We start from the raw sequence: 26,706 nt of genomic DNA, 5'->3' as shown, positions 1-26,706 counted from the left end.
AGTCCTCTTTGGTTCCACCATGACCTGATTGAGGGTGTTGATAGCGTAGCAAATATCTGGCTTGCTATTGACTAGATACATCAGGGACCCTATGAGTTGTTGGTATAGGGTGGGATCGACATCCTTGCCTTCTAATGCATCAATCTTCTTCCAGTTGGTGATCATTGGCGTAGCCATAGGTCTATAGTCTCCCATCTTGAACCTTTTGAGGATTTATGTAGCATATCTTCCTTGCCCAAGGAAGATTTCTCCTTTATGTTGCCAAACTTCCAACCCTGGAAAATAGTGCATTCGTCCCAGATCCTTCATATTGAACTCTGTGGCTAGATTCTTCTTGCAGTCTTCAATGAGTCTAGATGATCCTGTCAAGAAGAGATCATCCACATATAATACTAAGATAAGTGGCTCTCTCTCTAGGACCAGATAGTAGAGATTTAGATCCGCGTCACTATTGACAAACCCCATCTTCTACAAGTAACCATCTATTCGACCATACCACGCTCTTGGTGCCTGCTTCAGGCCATACAAGGATTTCTTCAATCTACATACATGAGACTTCTTCTCATGAGTTTCAAAGCCCTCTGGTTGTTCAACGTATACTTCTTCTTTTATTACCCCATTCAGAAATGTCGTCTTGACATCCATCTGATGGATCTCCCATCCCATCTGGGCTGCAAGAGATATCACGGTCCTAATAGATGTATACCTGGCTACTGGGGGAAAGGTTTCCTCATAGTCAATCCCTTCCTTTTGAGCATAACCCTTAGCCACAAACCTGGCCTTGTATTTTTCAATACTGTCGTCCCCAACATATTTGATCTTGTAGATCCATCTTGAACCTACCACAGATCTACCTTGAGGCCTTGACACCACCTCCTAGACATCATTTACCATTATGGAGTTATACTCTTCCACCATCACATCTAGCCAGACCTGATGCCGAGCTACCTCCTTGAAGCTGGTAGGCTCTCCATCCTGAGCTATTAACGCCTGATACCTGTCTGGCTATTTTCGCTCCCTTTTACTGTTCCTTGGCTATTCGATGAAGTTCTTTGCATCATGCAAAATCTGACGAAGTTCCCTACTGGTTCTTCCTCTGCCAACAGGTGCTTATGTTCGCTCATCTTCCTCATCCTAAGAATCTTCTAGTTTGAGGAAGGATTCTTCACTTCCGTTGGTTGAAGAGGCATGACCAACGGATCCTCTTTTGACTGCTCCTTGGAAGGCATTTCGCGAGATATTCTAAAAGCTCTGTCCTCCATGAACTTTACATCTTGTCGTACTACTACCATCCTGCTCCTTGGAAGATAGATCCTGTATGCCTTAGCGTTCTCGCTATATCCTTGTAGATACCTCTTTTCTGTAGTCTGATCCAGCTTCTTCCTCTTTTATTTGGGTATGCGACAACATACCAAACTCCCAAATATCTTGAAATGTATGACTTCAGGTGTCTTCCCAGTGAAGACTTTCTCTGGAGCAATCATGCCCAATGCCCGATGAGGAGTCCTGTTCTGAATGTAGACAACTATGTTGCATGCTTCTGCCCACAGGAATTTTGGCATATCCTAATCATACAACATGTCCCTAGCTGCTTCTACAGTAGTCCTGATTTTCCTTCCTACCACCCCATTCTGCTCTGGATTGTAGGGAGTTGTCCACTCTCTTCTAATGCCCTCTTTAACGCAATAAGCAGTGAAGTCCTTATTGACATATTCTCCACCATTATCTGAGGGCAAGAATTTTATTTTCTTACCTGTCAGATTCTCCACTAGAGCTTTGAACTCCTTGAATCGACAAAAAACCTCATCCTTGTTTTTCAGAAAATAGATCCAAGTTTTCCTCGAGTGGTCATCAATGAAGGTAAGGAAATACTCGGCACCGTTGAGAGCTTTGATGGACATAGGTCCACATATATCTGAGTGTATCAATCCTAGTACACTCTTGGCCTTGTGGTTGCTCCTAGGAAATGTCGCCTTAGCATACTTTCGTAGAGCGCATCCCTTGCATACATCATCTCGTTCCATACTCAGATCCGAAACTCCTGTTACAGTGCTCCTGAGAATTCTCAGAGCTCCATGGTGCAAGTGACCCATCCTTCTATGCCATAGTTCGTTCAAGTCTTTGTCCCCATGACTGCTTATTAGTGCCATTGGAGATTCTAATTGTAATCTATACAACCGATTACTTTTGATCTCGATCTGCACTTTGTTTTTCCAGCTCGGGTGTTTGATGTATACCTTTTCCTTGATGAAGTAGTTTTCATAGTCGTTGCCTTGTAGTTGTGACACAGAAAGTAAGTTCATCCCCAATCCTAGCACATGCAGCACATTTGTGGCACGGAATCACTCTCCTGATTCTGTCTGAAAGACTATGGTACCCTTTCCTACTAGAGTACACTTTGCCTTGTTCCCCATGGTGATTTGAAAGTTCATCTTCTCTTCTCGATATTCTGAGAAACACTCCCTGATTCCCATCATATGCCACGAGGCTCCACTATCTATATACCATACTTCTTATGATGCAACACTAGTCATGCACGCCACTTCTTCTTCCAACCTGGAAGCCAACATAGAGAAATAGAAATCTCTCTCTCTTGTGCAATCTTCTGAAAATTGGCGTGAGTCCCCTGAGGTGGATGCCTCTGCATCGTGGTCTCGATCCATAACTGATTTTCCCTTTCTGTCTTTGATTACTTGCTCTGATACCATGTGAAGATTCTATCACTGCAGCAACTGATTTACTTTTCACAGTAAGGTTTTATCCTCTTGTAATGATTTTATTGTTGCAACAAGAAGACAATTTTATCCATTACCATACATGCAGAAAGCTATCATGGATTGGAAAAACTTTAGGCAACCTAAAGGGAAAAATGTGTAATCTTATACTCAAGAATTTAGGAAAATAGATTTGATTTTGGGCATATATTTGTCTTCTCAAGATACTTTTCTCAAATACATTAGAGGATTGCATAGTTACTTGAGACATACCATTCTCATGTTTAACCCTACGAAACTAGATGAAGTTTGTGTACAGGGAACTCATTTAGAGGCAAGAGGTATAAATGTTTATGAAGAAATTAGTGAGAGTTCCTTTGATTATGGAGAAAAATGAAAGGGGAAAGTTTAAAGGAAAAGGGAAGAATAATGCTGTCATCAAGATGGAGAAAGAAAAACTCACATGTAAACATTGTTCCATTGAGGGCCACAGTGAAGATTATTGCTAGAAACTTCATCCAGAAATGAAACCTAAAAAGTTTAAAAACAAGGAGAAAGAGAAGACAACTGCAACTACACAAGATGATTTAGGTTCTGATTCTGGAGATGAAACAAAGATCAAACCATGGGTTTGAAAGCTAAGGACATTGCAAGTATGATTTCTTCAAATTGTCTAAATGAAACTCAAGATGAAAAAACAAGAATAGAACTTTTCCATATTAGAGTTATTTCAAAACATACCAAGATAGATAAACTGTTTGATAGTGGTTCACAAGAAAACCTTATCTCAGAAGACATTGTCAAGAAGTTGAATTTAGAAACCATTCCTCATCCTAAACCTTATCCTCTAGGTTGGATATGTGATAATGCAAAATTGTACGTGACAAAAAGATGTAAACTGAAATTTGCAATCACTGCAAACTTTCTAGATGAGGTAGAGCTTAATGTAATTCTAATTCATATATGTGGTATTGTTTTGAGAAACCCATATCTATATGATAGGAAAGCTATTTTTCATCACCATGGGAACAAATATAATTTGTTCAAAAATGGGATTGAGTACATTATTAGAGCACACAAGAAGAAGTTAAATGCATCTCTTGTAAATGCGGGACAAATGAAGAGGATTGTTAATTTGTTCAAAAATGGGATTGAGTAAATTTTTAGAGCACACAAGAAGAAGTTAAATGCATCTCTTATAAATGCGGGACAAATGAAGAGGACTGTTAATGTTAGTTAGAACTTTGCATTGTTAATGATCAAACATGAAGATGTTGAGGAATCAAAGGCCTTTCAAGGACATGAATCAAGTTTGAAATCTTATTTCATTGATGTTTCTCATTCATGTGATAAGATGTTTCAAGAGTCTAACATGTTGCCTCGAAAAATAGGTAAACAAAATGAAGTGAATTTGAAGCAGGATGCATCATTGTTGAACATTAGTGTGAACAAGATGCCAATGTTAAAGCATGTAGAGGTCAACAAGCAAATGCAAAGGCTATTTGAAAAAGAGGATTTTGGTCCCAAAACATCTTCTGTGCGTTTCATAATGTTTTGGATTTGAAGAAGGATGGTGGATGACGATGGCGATCACATTTGGTAAAGAGTCGAGCCAAGTGCAAGGCTAGACATGTTAAGCATTGTCATGACGACAGTGTTTAAGGTGAAAGGAACTTCAAATTGTTTAAGTTTCCATTGATTGAAGACCGAGGAGGTAATGTTCAGATTCCTTCAAGGGCAGTTTTTTGTTCTGCATATCTAGAAAAATTGCAGAAAGATGTCATCATTGAGAGAAAGTTTAGGACTCCAAAATCAAGGAAAGTGATGTACTTTCATGAAAATCTCAAAGCGACAAAGTCAAGCAAAGTTTAGTGGACTGAGACTAGAAGGGTGAGGGAGTTGTACCCTCATTTATTTGTTGACTGATAAAGCACTTTTGGAGGTCCAAAAGATTCCAACGAGGAGGAGTGATCTGGTGGATCAGAATAGTGCTCAAAATTCAAAGCGTGTGACATAGCTCAAAACCTGAACGACTGGATAGATCTTGATGATCTGAACCCAATGCAATTCGTTTCACTCAAAAGTGATATCGTATACTCCCGATATTGCGTTCTGATCAAGTTGGAAAATATGCAAATTTTGGCAAAAAGGACAGATGACTGGACATTTTGGGCTAGTGGCAGGTTGCCATGTGGCCTCCCCTGATTGGTCCAAAAATTGAATTTTATTAGCCAATGGATTTTCTCCATTTGTTACATTGTGATTGGTTCAAATATTTTATTGTTATGCTGATTGTGTAATGTTGGACCAATAAGGGAGAGCCACGTGGGCCAATTGGTGATTGCCACATGGCCTCCTCTTAGCTTGGCAAAATTTTGGTTTGGGTCTAAACTAACCTTCGCAAGGATTGAATTTGAGACTTTCGTGGTGAGAAGGGGGTTGGGCTAAGCCCTACCCCTTGGCCACCCCAGCGCCACGGGATCGCTGGAGGGGGGCCAAGGGCTAGGCCTTAGCTCGGTCCATGGCCACAGTGTGCAACCCATATCAAATCGAAGGACCCAAGCGTAAAGATCATGGCGGAAAAGGAAAAGAGGTCAGCCCCAAGGTCATATGACCTGCCATAAATCTGAGGGCACAAATATGTTGGATGGGGGTTAGCCCCAAGGGGCCAGCCCAAAGCCATATGGTGGCCATAAAAACCAGGAGCGCGCACCGGAAAGGGGGCCAACCCTAGACATATGGGTGACCATGCGACTAGGAGCGCCAAGCAGAGGGCTTAAAGCCGTTGGACCTTGGCCCTGGAATCTCGACCCTAAACCAGGTCACATGTGTGCCACGTGACCACGATTTTCAGAACTGGGGGCTTAATGGGTTATTTAATCGTCCTACAATTTCGCTAGTTAGGTGGGAGTGTAGGCCAAAATTGCGCTCAAGTTCCGGGTTCGGGGCGCTCAAGCTAGGTTTAGGCTGAATTGGAGGATGGTTAGCTAAAAAATTTGGGGAAAAACTTGAAACAATGATAGCTTTCTCATTTTTTGGCCAAATGAGGTGCATAAAGAACCAAAAAAGGGTGTTTTGACAGTGTTGGATCCACTCGAGACATCAATTTTGTTGTTTGAGCTTTGTAAAGCATGCAAACACACTTTTGATCTTTTTTAATGAAATAGACCCTGCATTGGAAGCTGGACCAGGAGATGTAGCCCAGGAGAGGGGTGAACTCCTTTATCATGCTTTGAGTTATGTGTTTTAGATATGCTTATTTGTCTTTATTTGGTTGTAAAATTTGGTTAAATTTTACTTGTTTATGTGTTTAGTAAATTGATCCTCTACCTAAAACACATATAAATTTAACTCGCAAATTGTTAAAAATCTTCAAGTTTACACATACAAATCACTAACTGCTAGATGAGACTAAATGAGGGGATAATCTTGTGGAAGGGCGATTCTCTTTGGTTTTGTTTTTTTTTGGACAGTGGTGTTTATTTCCATGAAATAACCCCTGACGGGCCCACCCGAAGGAGCCACATACTAACTAGTCGAAACTATGAGGTATAACACTGATGGAGCCAAGGAGAATTGAACCACATCTCATGATAGAGGGCTAGACTTGGCAAGGGGGCCTTCAACCAACTGGGCTACATATCAGGGCTGACTACTCTCTTTGGTACCTGCTAAAAGAAAGAAATCGGGTGGGCGATTTCAAGGGGTCTTTGAGGTAGGAGGGCTCACCTCGAAGAAGACTAGGAGGGTGGCCCGAGGTGCCCATATATATATATATATATATATATATATATATAATTTAAATAATAATAATTATTATTGTTAAGTGAAATGTGATATAAAACGATGCTTAATTATATTTTATTATTGTTATTGTGAAAAGCAATTAAAACATTTTTGAAAACACGAGATATGTAAGTGTTCATGACATTATAGAAGTGATTTTGTAATATATATAAAAATAATAACACTATTACTACTGATAATGTGAAAAGTAATAGTTAACTTTGATTGGTAGTTTAATTTTTCTCTATTCATTCTATACCAATTTAGATCCATCTTATCAACTTATTTTTATTTTAACTTATGATTATTTTTACTTTTATTTTTATTATTTTTCTCCTGACGATGAGCCACATTCCTTGGTTCGAAACGATGTTCTATCATGTGATTTATGCCAAAAAAACTTTTCTCATAAACATAACATAACAAGTCAAGATTTTTTTAATTTTACTTTTATTATTTTTGTTTACATAACATAACAAGTCAAGATATTTTTACTTTTATTTTTATTATTTTTATTTACATAACATAACACAAAATAAAAAAAGACATTACAACATCTCTTCCATATTAATAATTTAAAAAAACCACACAATATAATTAATATGCATTTAATTTAATTTTTAAAACTATTAAATTAATAAATAAATTGCAAATTTAAAAATATATATCTCTTTATATATTTATATATATATATATAATTATAAAATCATATAAATAACATTTATAAAACTTAAGAGCTTACTATTTTTATGTAAACAAGTTAAATGCATGAAAGCCAAGAAAAACACTATAAATATATCTTATTCCATGCTATAATCACTCGAAGGCCTTTCCACAAATTAACAATTCATTTGTTCTCATGAATCATAACTTTACTCCACTTAATATTTTTCCATTCACTTATTTAGTTTACTATCTAATATTTATTAGAATATAAACATGCAAATTTCCAAAATATTTAAATAACATTCCATTCACTTATTTTACTTACTAATTAATATTTATTAAAATATAAACCTGCAAAATGTACAAAATATTTAGATAACATCCCGATTACAATAATGATTGAGACTTGGGATAGTTACAGCGGGGAGGAGAGAAAATAATGGAAATTCTACTTAGCGCTAGAGTGCCTGTTAAAAGGAGAATTAAAACATTAAAACCTCTTATTTGAATACTTTCAAGAATTCAAATAGTGGAATAATTACTATCTTAAAGTAATTTATTAAAAATTAAAAATTATATGATATTATGTTAAAGTAATTTATTAAAAATTAAAAATCATATGATATTATGTTAAATGGAAGGAAAAATATTCATCAAATTTAAATTTATGGAAAATAGTTTAAATAAAATATTTAAATCAAATCATTTTATATTTTATAATCATTTTTTTTTAATAAAAAATTATTGAAATATCAATTTACATTTTTTAATTTTAATTAGATTGAAAGTTTTAAAATCACTATTTATTTAATATTTCAAGTTTATATTTATTGAATTTTTGTTTTTATCTCAAATTTACATTTACTAGTTTTTTTACATTTTATTAGAATTAATGTTATTATATAAATTAAATAGTTAGCAAATGTTAATAGGTATTAATTTATAACAAACTTGAAAACATTTATTTCATCATACATCTCTAAATTACTAAAATTTAAAAAATTATAATTTTATTTAAAATAACTGTAATAACAATAAAAAGAATCAATTGCCCACAAATGTGCTCTCAAGCTCAGTAGACATTTTAACTTGGTCAAAACAAAATAAAAATAAAAATAACAAGCTCTAAGGGTTAGCTTAATTAGTCGAGTTCCCGCCATTAAAGCACTTTGCTAATGGGAGGTCATGGGGTCAATTCTCCTCAATGCTCTCGGGGTTAGGCTTTGCTAATGAGCTGATGAGAAGTGATCCATTCAGATAGATTTGCCTGAATAGTTTGCGTGGACGTAGTGTCCACCAATATATGATGTCGTGAACCACATAAAAAAAAAAAAATTATAATAAAAATAAAAATGACCCATGATATTGAGAACCTCATGTGGAAACCTATTTAAAGGAGGAATTTAAACTAATTAACTCTTGAGCCACAAACCTCTTTTAGAGTAAAAATAGATTTGATCCCTTTAAGGGCTTGATGGATCCATAATTAAGATGGATCTAGAGTGATATATAAGTTGAACATATTAACAATTTAACAAAACATGTAACAAGTTTCTTAGCCTTAGAAATTCACACCCACTTTATGTTAGGATATTCAGACACATAGGAAATAGTTAAGTACAACTTGGTCTAGTATAGAGTTAGGTAAAGTGTGTTTCTTTACTATGTACATTTTGTAACTTACAATCTGACGGTCACGATATGTAGTGATCTGACGGTTCATTCTCTCCTCGGTATTACCGACACTCGATCTGTGGCTTAACACCCGATTGGTCCATGATCTCTATTTAAAGAGCATGGAGGGTCATTTGTAGGTTAACCGTGCATGAGAGAAGCTTATGTAAATTTTCATTCTTTTATTAATAAATTGCCTGAAGTGGTCGCGTTGGCTCAGGCCGTGGACTGTTTCCCTCTTTGAGGGTTTTAACCACGTCAAAAGTACTGGTGTATTGATCTGCGATATGTTTATGAGCGGTGTCCTTTGGTGTTCTGTCTAGGGAACTTACCCTGTAAATTCCTACATGGTATTAGAGCTATTTGAGGGCCGCGTCCGTTGGTGATCCAAATCTGAAGCTGGTAGAACTGCATCCAACTACCGTTTCCTAGATCTACTGTTTCTGACTGCTTTCGGGCCGAGAGGACTACTCTATTGTGTTGGGAGCACCTGTTCCAGTGAGGAACCCCTTTCGTTTCATGCGAAAAGGTTTCCGGTAGCCCTAGCTGCGTCATTTTTAAGATCTGGAGGTATACAGTCTTTATTTGTAGTTTACAATTATTTTCTCTCTGTTTATTTCGATTTTTGGTTTTTTTTTTTTTTTTTTTTTTTTTTTTTTTTTTTTTTTTTTTTTTTTTTTTATTTTTTTTTCGGATCTATACCTTTCATTTCTGCGTATGCTCTTTGCCCTGCGACTCTGTGCGATCTAGGCAAATCAGAAACAAAAAGGAAGGTTTTTTCTCATGCGTATGCTCTTTTCCGCTGCGCCTTAGTGTGATCTCGGAAAATCAGAAACATTGAGGAAAATATTTAGTTTCCGGCTAAAGCTAACTTCGAGCCACAAGGTTTGTTTTTTTTTTTATATGTCCGTGTTGGGTTTTGTGTTTTTTGTTTTGTAGGGAAAAAGAGATTTCTCAAAGCAAGCACGCAACCGAAAGCATCAACCACCCCCCCCCCCCCCCCCCCCCCTCTCTCTCAAACTTTTTGTATAACTCACTTGGTGCAAAGCTAATTTATGAGAGTAGAGGTCTTGGGTTCAAGTCTCCATTTTGTGGGGGCGTTTTTTTCATTTCCGCACATTCCCGCACTTCGTCGGCGACTTCATCAATTTTTTTTTCAAAAAGCCATAACAATCCGGAAGCCGTTTTTAGAACCGTTTTTTTTTAAACGGCCTAATTTTTCGAGATCTTTCCATTGGAACACTTAGTTTCAGCATCTATAGCTTCAGTTTCTATTAAAATGGAAAGTCCATGCCAAGTTATTCTTGACAGCACCAACTACTTCCAATGGTGGTCCTACATTGTGGATTTACTTAGAAGTAAAGGTCTTTACAGAATAGCCACAGGCCAAGAGACCAAACCGAAGGATGAAGACAAGGCAGCTAAATGGGAAAATAGGCAAGACCAAGCACGTGGGTTGATAGGGATGTCTATTTCTCCAGATCTTAAATTCCATATTGCAGAACTTGATACTCCTGATGAAGCAATGAAACAGATTACTAAAGTCTTTGGAATTAAAAATGAACTTAAAGCCCATCAACTTGAAAATGAATTGCTTACATTGAACCCCAATAATTTTTCTTGCATTGAAGATTTTTTGTCCAAGTTCAAGACCCTTAGACTTCTCTTGGAAGGTGTTAAGGTTAAGAAAGAAGATAGTAGCCTTATCTACTCCATTCTTACTTAAGTTGGGACCAGCCTATTTTGTGTTTGTTTCCACCTTCCATATAAGAGAAGCCTTCATTTCTCAAGGACAAACCTACAAGTCCCCTTCCTTTGATTCCTTTTGTGATTCTTTAATAAGAGAACAAGAAAAACTCTTACACCTTGGTCTTCTTCATCTTGGAAACTCTTCTAAGAAAGTGTTAGCCGCCCAGCAACAACCAAATCCAAAGAATCCTAAGAAGTTGTATCCTAAAAAGAATGGTCCTAAACCAAACAAGGGTCCTAAGCAATTTCAGCCTCAAAATGAAAAATCATTTCAACAAAATGATAAGACAAATAAAAACAAAGGGAAGAAGACTGATAGACATTGCAACTTTTGTAATCGAGATGGCCACTTAGAATCCAAATGCTTTAAGAAGATGGAAGCCTTGGAAGCAGCAATGAAGAAGCATAACATCCATTTGGAGCACTCTTCAACTTCAACTTCATCTTCAGGAATGACACTTTCTGCATGTGGTTGTCAAGCATCTCGGTCTGGCTATGCACTAAATGTATCTTCTTCTTCTCATTCTCACGAGTGGCTCATTGATTCTGGAGCTTCTTATCACATGGCAAAAAACAAAGCCATGTTTTCTTCTTTAAATGATTGTAACACCAAAAATATATATGTTGGTCATGATAGATCTCTTAGTGTTGTAGGGACTGGAACTGTTCATCTAGACAATGGTCAGTTTAATGATGTATTATGTGTTCCAACCTTATCCTGCAACCTTCTATCTGTATATCAGATAACCCATTCAGGTGAAGGTAAAATCGTTGAATTTTCACCTCACGATGTTGTAATTAAGGACCTAAGAGATCCTAGACAGATTTTAGCTACTGGCATTGCTGATGATTCTACAAGGTTGTATAAGTTTCACAACTTTGGGTCATCAAATCTTCCCTCAGTATTTGTTGCTCATAATGATGAAGTGAGCAAACTTTGGCATGAACGATTTGGTCACTTAAACTATCGCTCTCTTCAGAATCTATATAAAGAAAATATGGTGACAGGGCTTCCAATGGTATCTTGCAGAGATGGTGTTTGTTCCGGATGTGTACTCGGAAAACATCATCGGGACAGTTTTGAAAAACGTGCCTCTTGGCACGCCTCAGCCCCTTTACAGCTCGTGCATAGTGATTTATGTGGTCCACTTCCAGTTGCTTCATTCTCTGGCTACAAGTATTTCTTAACTTTCATTGATGATTTATCCAGACGCACTTGGGTATACTTCTTAAAACTCAAGAGTGAAGTATTTAACATGTTCTTGGCCTTTGTTGAAAAACAATCTGGACATCAAATTCTTAAGCTAAGATCTGATAATGGCGGGGAATATGTTAAAAACACTTTCATCAACTTTTGCACTGAGAATGGAATTCAAATGCAACATACTGTTCCATATACTCCACAACAAAATGGTGTAGCTGAAAGGAAGAATCACACCTTAAAGGAAATGGCTAATTGTATGCTTCAATCTAAAGGACTTAGTCTTAATTATTGGGCAGAAGCAATTAACTGTGCAAATTACATAATAAATCGCACTCCTACTAAGGTTTTAAAGAATATCACTCCAGAAGAAGCATGGAGCTCAATCAAACCAGATGTAAGTCACTTTCGTGTTTTTGGAAGTGAAGCATGGGCCCATATTCCATATGAGAAACATAAAGCTTTAGAACCTAAGAGTGAAAAATGTATTTTTGTTGGATATTCTGAAGATGTCAAAGGATATAGACTTATTCCACTCAAGTCCAAAAATGTTAGCATTAGAAGAGATGTAAAGTTTGCTGAAAAGATATCGGCCTGCGAGCCTAGTTCCGCGGATGTGCCACCTCTCCCTATCTCTTCTACTTTTGAAAATATTTCTTCTTCAGATGATGAAAGCGAGGATGAAAATCCTCCCCCACCTTCTCAGGATCCTCCTTCAGCTCCTCAGCTTCCAAAATGGGTCCGTGCTACTCGGGATGTAGCAGGTGATCTTGCCGGTGATCCTACAGATCAGCGACGTAGACGTTCTCAGTTCGAGAGAGCCTCTTCTTTACTGGCTCAAGCTTCAATGAATTATGATTCTGACACCTTTGCAGAAGCTTCAGGCCATCCAGATTGGGAAGCAGCTATGAATGAAGAATATCATTCATTATTGGCAAATGATACATGGGATCTTGTTCCTCTACCAAAGGGACGAAAACTTGTTAGATGCAAATGGGTTTACAGAACCAAGTATGGACCAGATGGGAAAGTTGATAAACATAAAGCTCGTCTTGTTGCTAAGGGTTTTTCACAAGTTGAAGGCATTGACTATACTGAAACCTTCTCCCCTGTTGCCAAAATGAACTCTACCCACCTTGTTCTTTCCCTTGCTGCCTCTTTCAAATGGGAAGTCCATCAGATGGATGTTAAATCCGCCTTCTTGCATGGGGACTTGCATGAAGAAATCTATATGGAACAACCTATTGGCTTTATACAAACAGAGTCCAACCTTGTATGTCGGCTTAAGAAATCCCTTTATGGTCTCAAGCAAGCTCCTCGAGCTTGGTATGCCAAAATGGATAACTTTCTTTTAGAAAATGACTTTTCTAGGTGTCATTCTGACAATACTGTCTACAACAAGAAAGTGGGCAAGTCTCTTATCATTCTTGTTTTTTATGTTGATGATCTTATCCTGACTGGTAGTGATCCCAACCTTATAAACCATGTGAAGTCTAGCCCTAAAAGGAAGTTTGAAATGAAAGACTTAGGACACTTACATTATTTTCTTGGTCTTCAAGTCTTGCAATCCAAGGAAGGTATTTCCCTTTCCCAATCCAAGTATGCCTGTGATATTCTACGCCATTTTCACATGGAAGACTGTAAGCCAGCCCCTTCTCCCTTTCAGTCTGGAGTCAAACTTTCAGTCACTTGTACTTCTCCTGAAGTTGATGCTACCTTATACCGTCAACTTGTAGGAAAACTTTTGTATCTAACCCATACTCGTCCTGACCTTGCCTTTGCTGTTGGCTTTGTTGCTCGGTTTATGCAAAACCCACGTGAAAGTCATTGGAAAGCAGCTAAAAGAATACTTCGTTATGTTCGAGGTACAGTTCAGTTTGGGATTCATTACAGTGTCGAAGCATCTCCTCTATTGGTTGGTTTCATTGATTCCGATTGGGCTGGTGACCCTGATGATCGGAAGTCTACTGCAGGTTATGTGTTCACACTTGGTTCATGACCTATTACTTGGGCTTGCAAGAAACAAGGTGCCATTTCTCTTTCTTCAGCAGAAGTAGAGTATCGTGGTGCCGTAGAAGCTAGTAAGGAAGCCTTGTGGCTTCGTCAGATCCTGTCAGAGTTTGGCTTTCATCAGCAACATCCGACTACACTTTGGTGTGATAATCAAAGTGCCATTCAACTATGCAAAGATCCAGTCCAACATCAGCGCAGCAAACACACTGAACTGCACATGCACTTCATTAGAAAGCTCATTCATGACCATGTTCTTGAAGTGCAATATTGTTCAACAGATGATCAAGTTGCATACATCTTTACAAAGGCTCTCACAGAGGCGAAGTTCACTAAACTTCGATTTATGGTTGGAGTTCAGGAAGTTGTCACTAAGGGGGGATATGCTCTAGTGCCTCCTTCCTTCTCCTATTGTGTCATATTTGTAAATCCTTCAATCCTATCCCATATTGTTCTTAAGGGGGGATGTTCGGATATTCCGACACATAGGAAATAGTTAAGTACAACTTGGTCTAGTATAGAGTTAGGTAAAGTGTGTTTCTTTACTATGTACATTTTGTAACTTACAATTCGACGGTCATGATATGTAGTGATTTGACGGTTCATTCTCTCCTTGGTATTACCGACACTCGATCCGTGGCTTAACACCGGATTCGTCCATGATCTCTATTTAAAGAGCATGGAAGGATTTGTAGGTTAACCGTGCATGAGAGAAGCTTATGTAAATTTTCATTCTTTTATTAATAAATTGCCTGAAGTGGCCGCGTTGGCTCAAGCCGTGGACTGTTTCCCTCTTTGAGGGTTTTAAACACGTCAAAAGTACTGGTGTATTGATCTGCCATTTGTTTGTGAGTGGTGTCCTTTGGTGTTCTGTCTGAGGAACTTACCCTATAAATTCCTACACTTTATCATGAATATAGTTGAACATATTAACAATTTAAAAAAACATGCAACAAGTTTCTTAACCATATAAATTCGCCCCACTTTATCATGGATATTCTAATCTGTAAATAGGGCAATACCATGACTTATCAATACCACATACCTAATAAATCATAATTCATTTCATATAACACTTGTTCATATGGTAGTAAGAGTAGACCAAGTGATTGAAGTAGGCACATAACTCCCTCACCATAATTCTTCCCTCACCATGATTCCATGAAACGACATGCTTAACCTCTTTTCATTAGGCTCAAAGATTAGGTATGCTTAACCTCTTTTCATTAGGCTCAAAGATTAAGTGACTCTAAAAAAATTTAGCTTGTCCTTAATCAATAGAGAGCATCTAGACTCTTACTTAATAAGCTTGTCCTTAATCAATACAGAACATCTAGACTCACTCTTAATCATTAAATCATCAATGTTAAAAAAACATCCCAGTAATCACTAAAGAGCGACATGTGTGCGCAAAATATCTGCCGCAATATGGGTCGGTTGGGCTTGGCGGAGAGACATACAAATAGGTGGGCTGAGGCACCATCGGCCACCAGCACAGAAAGACTGCAGATAAATTATCAACAGCGAAAGAAAGGGGAGAAAGGAAGACGGGTGGAAGGGGATTCGATACTCCTTTCTTTGCCCATGGGAACATTAGCTTTACCTCCAGGTTTCAGGTTCCATCCCACGGACGAAGAACTTATCTCCTGCTATCTGAAGGGCAAACTCAATCATGCCCTTAAAGAAGCAGAGCTCGAAGTTATTCCCGAGGTCGACCTTTACAGAAACGAGCCCTGGGATTTGCCTGGTAACTTCAATTTTATTTTCCTGGTTCACAGATTCATGGGATCTCGTTAAGTAGTAGTGACTTGATTATGCTTTTGAAGTAATTTCTCTTAGGCATTAGTTCTCATGGCGGCTGTAACGAAATTTTAGACTTACATTTTGACCCATTAATTGGGGGTTAGCATATGGTAGACTTTTAAGTGGAATTGCGAGCTGAGATGATGGCGGTAACTGCGGTCTTTTGTAAAATGATGGTCCATGGGTTGCATTTCTGGTTCCTGTTCGCAGGTCATGTTAAAGTAGATTTCAGTAATAACCTACCTGTTAATGAATTTCACTCACCAACTTAAACCCTCGTAACTCTAGGTTTTAGTTACTGAGAATGTAACTGCAGGTTATAGTAACATAGGTTATAACAGCAGGTCGTTTGAACAGAGTCGATGTTACTGAATTACTGTATTGGATTGTCGGAGGCATCCGTTATTCGCAAGTCTTCTAACCTATCTATCTTTGGATAGTAGCTCACAGAATTAGTCCATCAGATTCCTTGGGTGGTTATGTTAGAAGTAATTTCAATGTGAGTACATTGAATGGCGGCCCCATTTTGTTTAACTGTTTACATAGAATGCCGATAGGGTGAAACATTTTCAAGAAGATGACTTTGAATCGGAACAGGTGGCTCTGTTAAGTAGGTTCCAAGAAGGGGACATTCAAGGATTCAATGGCTTGCAGATTGCCAAACCTGGTTATATTAATGAAAATTTCAATTAGAGAATACAACTGAACTTTTAAAGTCAATTTTGATTAATAGTAAATGCAAGGGCTTACTGATTCCTAGTGCTTCCAATACTAAATTCGAATTTACTAAATATAGAGAGTAACTTTTTGGTTATCGTAGGTTGTGTTAAAGTAATTAAACTAGAACATTCCACCACAGTGGCTCTTGGATTTTTTAGTAATAACTATGTTAGGTACATTAAAATAGATGTCGGTAGTATTACTCCAAAGAAATATTTGTTTATTCCCACCGGCGGTTGAAATATTATGGCATAACATTCAGTAAGTATTATTTTCACAGCTTCTTAGCTTAGAATATGTATATCGATAATAATTATTAATGACAGTGGACTGATGCAGCTTATCAATTTTCCCGGAACAGTTATGTTCAGTTTTTCAGTAACAATAGTTAATGGGATGATCTGGATTTTCTCAGTTGGGTTTGCAAAAGTGTAAAAATTATGGTAAGAAGACACATGATGATTTAATACTGCATAGTTTCCCAAAGATTTTCACGTTAACTAGACGATTATCATGTTAACTGCAATTCAGTAATTAGTGGACAAGGACTCGTGATCGAAATGAACCTTGTGCAATTCTGCACGGATTATGCCTGTAAAGTAAATTTTGGTGTTAAAAAAATTGGCTTTGCATAGGTTGACCGTTGACACCTCTTTTCTTCGAACTAAACTCAATATACATAATGTTTCATAATTGAAATGCGCTTGTGTGTTTTGCAGACGAATCTTTCCTGTAAATTAAATTTTGGTGTTAAGAACATGATGTTGCACATGTTCCTGGACCTGACTATATGGTAAGTAAAATTCAGCAATGAGTAGAATGACTTACCCTTGAATCTTTTGCAATTTGGCAGAAAAATCCTTCCTGCCCAGCCGTCATATGGAGTGGTATTTCTTTAGTCCTCGTGATAAGAAGTATCCAAATGGTTCACGCACTAATAGGGCTACTGAAGCTGGGTATTGGAAAGCCACTGGAAGGGATCGTAAAGTTTGCTCTCGAGCAAGTACAGTAGGAAAAAAAAAGACTCTAGTTTTCTATAGAGGCCGGGCTCCAGAATGTGAACGAACTGATTGGGTAATGCATGAATATCGTCTTGAGGAAAATGAATGTGAGGCAGGACCTTGTTTGCAGGTATTATTTATGAATTATTCATTCTTTGGGATGCTGTTTGTAAGTGAAATGTATTTGTTTGGATACCATCATATCAAAAACATCATCAATATTCATATGCATAGATAGAGACACATGCACATACATGAACCTCTTTTGTTTTGAAGATATTTACTTCAAGGCTAAAATATAATGAATGAGCTAGAAAAGTCCCATTTGAGTTTTATGGAACTGGATTTAAGAAAATTAAATGGTTGACTAGTATGATAGGTGTAAGTTGTAACTGTGACTGACAATTAGATATGGCATGTACACTTATGAAAATTCTCTTATATATTGCCATCCAATCTGAAATCAAATGGAAGGTATTAGGGTTTTCGAGAAATGTAAAGCGTTAAATTAGCAAAGCTAAGGGAACAATGTTTGAAGGAATGGGAACAACATTAAAAGGAGTTGAGGGCAATGCCATCTTTAATTTTTATTTTTCAAATTTGCAGCAACAGAGTGACACCTAATCTCCATGTTTTCAGTGTTTTTTGCATAGGACAACACTTTATCTCTTTGCTAGGTGTTTCATTCCACTTGAACTTTCTTGTTTTTCTTATCTCGCAATGATGGCCTCTCAGTCTGTGCTCTCTCATACCGATGACTTGATTCGGGGCAACTTGTTTGCACAGGTATTGTTGTTTTAGCTTTGGCATGATTCCTCTTATGACAATGCTGCTTCTTTTGTGTCAAGCTTTTAGTTCTCTTCATTTTCTCTTCTTGCTGTAACTTCTCAATCTTTTGGTTAGCTTTTTTTCTTTATGAAGTTTGAGTTCCCTGTTTGTTTTCTGATTTGATATTGTACGTTTAGACTTTTTGAGCTAGGTTTTAAATCAAAGGGTTTGAATCCTTTGAAAGAAGACAGGTTAATCTTAAACACATAGATAGTTTGTTGCTAGGGGATTCATCTCCAACACTAGGAGATGTGCCCTGCATCTTCCTGTTGCAGAGACATGTACTCATTATCTCCCCCATCTTGGGGGATGCCTTCTCACGTTCTTTATGTGGGGAGGTGCCCTTGATCAAACTAAAGGGATGTTCCCTCAAAACAATTCAAAACTATGGTTAGTATTGTCTAATACATTGCCTAATATTCTCATTTTTAAGGTCTGTGTCCTTCATGCCCAATTATCTGATTTAAGGTCCGATTTAGGTCTAATTTGCATTTCTTTGCCTTGCAATCTATTATATGAATTTGCCTATGAAGTTATCCCAAATTCTAATAGTCTAACCTACATATTTCATGTCCAACTAGCTGATATAGAGGGCTAGTCGATATATTTCATGGGATTTTTATTTTCTATCGCCTGGCAATATGTTATAGAGATCCAACTAGTGTGTCTAGTGCCAAAACATACACTGTACACTTACAAACTCTCCCAAGATTCTTACTTCCCATAATTGTGTACCCTTCTCATGAGTTTTGCAAACTGTGGATGTTTGATGGTATAAGTTTGGTTTTACAACTCATATTATAAGGTAACTCAACACACCTTGATTTCAAAATTAGCATTTTTTCACCCATACCCATGTGCATACTTGCACCTAAAAATTTGGCTATTGACCCTAGTGTTGATGTCTTCTCCTCTCAAGGAAAAGAGTCAACCTCCTAAGGCCTTGTTCAGGTTCCCTTTGTGTTTTTATAGAAATGATACTCCTCTTTTCATTTATGTTATGAACATAATAATGAAAAATAATGATTAAATAAATAATGATTTTTCATTATTATATAAATAATAATGAAAAATAATGATTAAGAAGTATAATTAATTATGAAAGGCCATGTCCCAAAAGACATGACTCCCATGATGCTTTAATAATATTCAACTCTTCTTGCAACGTGTTCTGATTCATAGAATCTCTAAACATTTTTGGCCCTTGTAATTCATTGACAACTTTTAAAGCCTTGAAAAGAAATTATTTCTCCTACAGTCATCAATACTTGAACATTCAAAAATAATATCTTCTAGCATTTTAATCCTTGCATGCCAATCGACTTTGATCTACTTGATTATCTTTGCTGATGGAAGGCCTTGTTGGTTCTTTTGGAAATCACCAAGAGTATTGGTTCTACTAATAAAGTTCATTAAATCGTTTTCAATGAATTGTTAATCACTCCAAATATTTCTTCAAAGTGCTAAAAGACTGAAGCAATTCTCTGAGACAAATTTCTTAAGTATAAATAAATTTCCATTGCTTCCTTAATTATTCCTAGTCGCCTATTAATATTTACTGTGACATAGGATCTGACACCATTTAACAATTTTTTCATTTTCTTAACTTTTTGGGTTGTATTGGGGGTGATTGCTGCTGTAGCTTTAGGTGTTTGAATAGCTAAATGGTGATTGTCTTTCATTACTCTATCCTTGGATTTTAATGTTTTCATGTCTTTTGTGTGTCAAGGAGGAACTTCAATGGGTTTGTGTGGTTGAAGAGGGTTGTGCCTTAGTAGGGTTTTTCCCTCTTTGCTTGGTCGTTTCTCTAGAATCGGTGCTTACTTAAGTTACTACAACATTTCCATGTTGGGCAATGGGTAGTTGTCTTTGATGAAGGCTACATTTAGGTTTATGAAACCCACACACAAGTGGATTTGTCCTAACTTCTTTATCATTATCACGAGGTTTGAAAGTCAAGTGGTATGTCTAGATCGAGCAATGATTCTCACACTCAACAGCTTCTCAAGTTCTTGTTTAACAATAAGCTTTATTTTGATCTGCCTAAGCTTTTTCCTGAAAGGCTTGGCACCTTCGACTAAAGGGATTGTGTGTTGTATGACATCATCTTTATATGCATTCATGTCATCATATGACCAAGGAAACACATCCTTAAAATCCATCACTAATTTCTTAATCTTACTCCTTTCTTTAGGAATGATGTGACTACCAATCAACCTTAGTCCCTACGTTGATCTCTTCATATTTTTCTAGGATGATCGAGTTGGTTCATCCTTTGAAAGCATTATCTCGGTTGAAATATGCTTCTAAAGGTATTAAACCCGAGGGAATCTTCTTAGAGGGTAAAAGTTCTATAGAATGTTCTTCCATCAAATAAGGCTCATCTCCCTCGAATTCATCAGTGCTCTTGAGAAACTTGACAATTTGATCATTGTCGTCAAAAACTTGCCAGTTCGCAACATTGTCTGAAATTGAGGGTTTGTAAAGTATCTCAATTCTACCACCTATCTCTAATTCTGAGCAAGGTTACAACTAATGAATTGGCAATAACATTCATAGACCTTGGTATCGTTTCTATCCCAAAGAGGGGCCGTGGGGCAGACTCTATTTTTCGACGTATATTTTGTCGCACGGAATGAGTCGATCTTGTGGACAAGATAGACCTTCCTAGAATCTAAAGAAGACCTAATGACAAGCAAACCAACCAGACACTATCTTTCTCTAAATATGCTTTGATAAACAATAGCAAACGAGTGTTTTTAGGGCTTACCTTTGGTCCAACGCAAGCTTGTGGATGCCCTCGCTCCTTTGATCCAAATGAGCTCCTTTTCGCGAATCTGCAAACACAAACAAGGCAAACAAATTAAATAGCACTTGAAAATCCAATTGCATAAAACATATTTAACATGAAAGTCAAGGAGTCCATGAAACAAATAACATAAGATACTTGTTGAGAAAAATGAGTTTGATTGTATTAATTCAAAAGAAGAAGAACTTTACAACCTTTGCCTTGACGCTGTACAAGCTCCTCCCAGGGTCCAACAAGATGTCTCCTCTACTTTGACAAGTTTCACTCACTCTCCAATGGAACCAAGAGGTATGTGATCTCTCCTCTCAAGCTCAACCAAAGAGTCTTAATTTCACCAGCATTTACCCTCAAAATGTTCAGCTTCTAACCTCTCTAGTCCTCACCCCAATGCCTGTATTTATAGTGCAATGGAGGGAAGTTACTAGGTCCTCCTTCAAAGGGATAAAGTCCTCCTTCAAAGGGATAGCTCCTTTAGTCAAGGGATTAACTCCTTCTCTTTTGGGATGCATGAACCACCTCAGAGCGAACAATCCACGTCAAAATTCCTTCTAGAAAACTCTAGAATTAACCCAAAGTGAGTTTTTTTAAGATAAAACTTGCGCCTTTTGACTTTCACAGGGGTCCGCACCTACACCGTTAGGGACAGAGCGGGTAGGTACGCAGCTTTTGTACACAGAAGGTGTGGGACCGCAGGTGACCATGAGAGAAAGTGCGGAACCAGAGTTACATTGATTTTTAATGTCTTTCTCCCATTTCCAAAGCTTGATTTGAAGAGCTGAGGTCTTAGACTTGCTTAGGAGGACAATACAAGTGATGATAGACCCATACTGACTTTAAATAATCATAGTGACGATATTTTTGTGTAACAGATTGCCCCCTAAAGTGCGAAGTCTGTAGTAGATGAGGATTTCATTTATCATATAGTAAGAGTGAAGTACTTTATCATTTCGAGGATCATCTTGTGGAGAGCCCGGTCGGAACCTGTAAAAACATTCAATGCAAGATATATATATGAGATCATATCATCGCTGAGGTAGGCATTCCCATACTCAGATCAAAACTAACTAGAAAACTATCTACTGCTCTGATATAGGAATGATCTTGTAAGACATCACAAGTATAGACTCATGTGAACACAGTATGGACGCAGCCATCTGTTTATGAATAGTCCACAATATCATGAATACAAAATTCCTTGCAGCCTGGATGGTGGAAACTAGATCTAGGGTCTTCATTTCTACTTCCCGAAATAGTACGATTCTATCCATGCGAATAAATGTGTTGATGTCGAACATGGTAGAAACCACTTGATTACCAGTGAATGATGTAAACTGTTAACAAGTGTGAGAGAAACCACCAGTGATATCAATGGCTCTCAAAGTACCCAGTACAATCCATGAGATGTGAATAAATGTGTTGATGTCGAACATATCACGGAATCCTTCGATCGAAAGTCAATGATGTAAACTGTCGTCAAAGGCGAGAAACCTGCCATTGAGACATGCAGATCTCAAGGTACTGACGATTCCTAGACCATCTTTCTAGATAATGAGCTGATGTCGATAGAAAGCGATCTGTCGTAGGCAAGCCCACAACACGAAAATCATAGATCAAGTTGAAGAAATTTAGTTGCAAGGACTGACTCAGGGATGGTCAAGATGGATGACAGATATTTTGCAGATGAATGGCTTATTGGCAGTGACCTCTTGAACACATAACGACACGACAGATGGCTTGGTAACAATTGACCCAAAGTTAATACCCAGAAACCGGCTGAAGACTTTCAATGTGGTTTGACCAACTGTTAGGCAAAGGATTTCCCAACCCAGGTGAATGAAAGTGTCGTGTTCAAGAGTGGTTACAAAGTATGACAAACAGACTCATTTTCTCCCTTTTCCCCCACCATTTCTGGCAAGTACCTCTTTATTTTTGACAAGCTTTGAGGAGGATAACATTTGCTTGATTATAAGCTCATCATTCGGATGAGTCCAACTTAGTTTAGATTCGAACCCTAAGAAGGAGTGGTTCGTTCCTGTTTGTATTTGAACAAGTCCTTTACTGTGAAATTTTAACGAATCCAGTATAGGAGAAACTCGACGTTTTTCAATTTTAGAGAGTCTGAAAAAACTTAAGAAGACTCCAGGGTTGACCTTTTTCGTAAATTTGTGTCTCCCAAGCCCGAAAAAGTATAAAATAATACTTGAGAGAACCGCTTGATCTTTTACGACCAAGGAGTACTTTTCGTTATTAGTGCCCTTGACCCGAAAAAGTAAAAAAACGATCAATGGCACGTCGTTTTATAACCAATATCGAATTTGAAACGACAAAAATCCGGCAATCTTTTCATGTTTTTACGGTCGGAAAAGGGCTGTAAGTGGACTGTCTTTTAATTCCGTTTTAACGAGTGTAAAAGAAACGCTCGGCAATCCTTTCATATTTTAGGAGTCAGAAAAGGGCTTAAAGATGACTCTACTTGTTTTTTCGTTGAAAATGATATATTTCGCCTGAATAATCCTTTATTCTGCACAAAAACACAAACATTACTCATACCTGTTTGAAATGGATAAAAATGTCACAAAATACCTTTTTAAAGTGAAACATAAACAAATTTGCAATTTATTTACTCAAAAAACTTATAAAAAGGGTCTTTGTCGATTCATTTTTACCGTTTGAGTTTGGGTGAGAAAATAGTGCTTTTGCTTAGAAAACTTCCCGTGAAGATTGTGGAAAATCCAACCGTCGGAATCGAGCGCCGTCTTCTCCAGGTAATCCACATCATCCTACTCTTCATTTTCAACCGTTTAGTTTTTTGATTTAGTCCTTAATTCCATTTTTTGGGAGGGTTTTTAGGCGCAAAACCCGCGCGCGGGGGTCCGCAACTTCCGTGTAGACAAAGTGCAGACCCCGCACTGTGTCTAACTCGGAGGGTGCGTACCCCGCTGCAAGGGTTTTGAACCCAAAGATTCTAAAAAACGGACCAATCAAAATATTTTCTAGCAATTTAATTAATTTTTATACTTGATGCAGAGAGTACATCATGCTAGATTGGCGCGAACGAGAGCATGAGGACGTGGATGCTGCCGCATGGAATCATCAGCCTTCACTTGATGCTTTGAGGGCGTGCAGACTGTACAAATTCTGGACCATTCCTGGCATGAGGGCTCAGGGGGATTTCTTGCAGTGGCTGGTTGACAGATGGAGCATACAGGACCAGTGCTTTTTCATTGGCGGCCATCGGCTCGAAATCGAGCCGGCGGACATTTATTTCTTGACTGGTTTGCCTAAGAAAGGCGAAGACTTGACTAGGCCAGGTGGCCAGTCTGTCGATAGCCTCCGGCTAGAGTACTGCAACAGCCAGGCTAGAGACAAAGGGATAGACATAAAGACTATATCCCGTCCTGAGCTCATGGTGATTGCGTTTACTGTCACCAGACTTTGCGGAGCTGCCGCATTACATATTGCCACCGGATCCTAGATGCGTATGGCAGTTGATTGCTTTCGAGGCACCATCTTCAACTGGTGCAATGCTGTGTTGGCCAATGTGAAAGGCCAACTGACCAGGGCCAAAAGCGGACGACTAAAGACCTTTGGTTATGGGGCTTTGGTCGTGAGTTTTGGCCTGGAGAGGGTTCCTATGCTGATCCCACAACACCTTACTGTTGGAGCTGAGCTTCCTCGAGAGCCCAAACTGATGCGATGGGTCACAGTCATGGCCCGTCACCCGGACGAGAGGACAGAAGTTGCTCGGTTCAAACCTGAGTATTTCCAATGGTTGGAAAACCAGGTCTTTTCCATTCAGGACTTCCCTTATGCTGGGATAGATTTTCGTGGTGACCCAGACATGGCTCTTCCACCAGGAGAGCAGTGGGACGAGTCACGTAAAATCCTTTTCAACTTTTCCTATTTTTTTTTTATATTTTTTTTATTATTTTTCCATCATCTCAAAACTGATAGTAAAAATTTCAAATGCAGATGTGGGTCCACAGCGACCAGCCGCTCTCCGGCCTTTCGAGAGGAGGCAACCAGTTGCACTCGCGCTAGCCCCACAGGACGAATCGGTAGAGGTTTTGGCCGAGTTGGAGGGTCATCTCGAGCGCTTGATAGGAGATATTCCTGAGACCACTATAGACGACATTCCTCGTCGACTTCAGCGCTATGTGATTGGAGTCTCGGGACCTTTTAGGAGGTTCCTTTACAAGGTGGCCCGTGTAGTGGTTTCTTATAGAGATCATCACCACTGATAGGATGATCGCCTATTGTGGGCACATGTGACATTTTGCTTTTTGTACTTATCATTTTTGCCAATCATAAGGTGTTTTTTAACCTATGATCGAAGACGATGTATTTTTTGACACACTCATATATATATATCACTATTACCAGCTTATCTTGTAAATCATGTTATGGAATGGTTTTAAATTTACATGTATGATTATTGCAAATGTCTATTTAACATTCGAGAAGCAATTGCATCTGCTAATGTATTTAAAGACCTTGGAATATGCTGATATTCAATGTAATCAAACTCACGTTCCAAGAGACGCATTCTCAAAACTAATCTTAATAACACTAGATTTCTAATGGCATACACTCTATTAAGCTGTAATACAACGAGTTCAGAATCTAACCTCACTATCAAACTCCGAATCCCAAATGAAATAGATTCAGACAATAACTCAATCACTGCACTGTACTCTGCAATGTTGTTTGATCGAGGCTTACCCCATGCATAGAAACTAACTCGTCAGAGGGCGAATAGATAACCCAAGTTGCGGAAGAGATGTTCCGTGTATTACGACAAGCACCATCAACAAATCCAATGTATGTTTGGAGAGGCATCGACATCTGCAATATCAAGAGTAAAACCAAGATAAGCAGGAATAATGATGAAAAAACACTCTCTAAGCTAAGCACACTTTTTAAAACTAAAACACACCAGCTAGAAAGAAAAAACGATCCTAACTAAAAATCTCCATACCCCATTCTTTTAAGCATAATACCTCTTCAAGTACAGGCTATTTTTGGGTTTACCCAAAGAGTCCCCATCAAAGTCTACCAATACATAGGCCCCTTTTGCTAGCTTTCGCTTAACAATATAGGGACCATGCCACATAGGAACGAATTTCCCAGCGCCTAATTTATCATTAGCTTGATCATACAATAACACTAGGTCTTCTTCCGAAAAATTTCGAGGGGTCACATTCCGATCATACTGAGCTTTCATACGTTTTGCGTGAGTCTCGATTGCCAATGCAGCATCACGTCGATTCTCATCTAATTGAGCTAAGTATAACAAACGCTTTTCCTCTTCGGAAGTAGCTGGAAGTAACTCGATGGTCATTTGCAGTGACGGGATTTCGCACTCAATGGGTAACACAACTTCCAAACCATAGACTAGATGGAAAGGAGTGAACCCTGTTGATGTTTTTACCAGTGAAACAGGAATCGCCGATTCTGGCGATTAATCGCGAGTATGAATCAGCTCGGCGGCAAAAAGTTCCGACTTGAAACTCGGCGAGTCAACTCGCGTTGACCGAGTTTAACTCGTGGTCAACGCGAGTTTGACTCGCGATTCCTGCGATTTACGCGACTCTGCGATTTTTTAGCGAGTCCCGCCAATTTCACATAGGGTTTTCGGTTCTGGTTTGCGTTTATAACATGCGTCGTGAATTGTTTAACGGTGATACTGGTGCGTGTTTCATTAGTTGATAGCGCAGAGGCAGAGTGATACTGATAGCACAGTCC

At 38.2% G+C, this 26,706-nt stretch overlaps 2 protein-coding genes across 6 annotated transcripts in view; both read left to right on the top strand.

The window, feature by feature from the left end:
• The first annotated feature begins 15,211 nt into the window (after nucleotides 1–15,211).
• LOC149218442 (NAC domain-containing protein 54-like) overlaps nucleotides 15,212–26,706 on the top strand; it is a 257,913-nt gene continuing 246,418 nt past the window's right edge. Inside the window, exons 1-3 of one of the 5 annotated variants that reach the window (XM_089384033.1) lie at nucleotides 15,218–15,547; nucleotides 17,177–17,454; nucleotides 17,964–18,110. In XM_089384033.1, coding sequence (XP_089240159.1) covers nucleotides 15,229–15,547; nucleotides 17,177–17,454; nucleotides 17,964–18,110 — 744 coding nt within the window. In that variant the 5' untranslated portion in view covers nucleotides 15,218–15,228. Of the gene's footprint in view, nucleotides 15,548–17,176; nucleotides 17,455–17,963; nucleotides 18,111–26,706 lie in introns of all 5 variants that reach the window. The other 4 variants (XM_089384037.1, XM_089384034.1, XM_089384035.1 and 1 more) reach the window with 4 other exon arrangements.
• Nucleotides 18,117–25,315, top strand: LOC149218445 (uncharacterized). Its single transcript, XM_089384038.1, has 2 exons — nucleotides 18,117–24,839; nucleotides 24,934–25,315. The coding sequence occupies exons 1-2, from the start codon at nucleotides 24,437–24,439 to the stop codon at nucleotides 25,200–25,202; spliced, it is 672 nt and encodes a 223-aa protein (XP_089240164.1). The 5' UTR covers nucleotides 18,117–24,436; the 3' UTR covers nucleotides 25,203–25,315.

The sequence above is a fragment of the Pinus tabuliformis genome, chromosome Q (genome assembly GCF_031772625.1).
Source record: "Pinus tabuliformis cultivar Carrire ecotype Pingquan chromosome Q, CPIR1, whole genome shotgun sequence".
In the NCBI taxonomy this organism is placed as follows: Eukaryota; Viridiplantae; Streptophyta; class Pinopsida; order Pinales; family Pinaceae; genus Pinus; species Pinus tabuliformis.
Note: the sequence above shows the minus strand (reverse complement) of the source record. Positions and strands in the feature narration are given on the sequence as shown.

Coding starts and splice junctions, on each gene's coding strand:
- LOC149218445 (XM_089384038.1), top strand. CDS start 24,437: ATGCGTATGGCAGTTGATTGCTTTCGAGGCACCATCTTCAACTGGTGC. Junction 24,840..24,933: donor AGAGCAGTGGGACGAGTCAC/GTAAAATCCTTT, acceptor TTTCAAATGCAG/ATGTGGGTCCACAGCGACCA.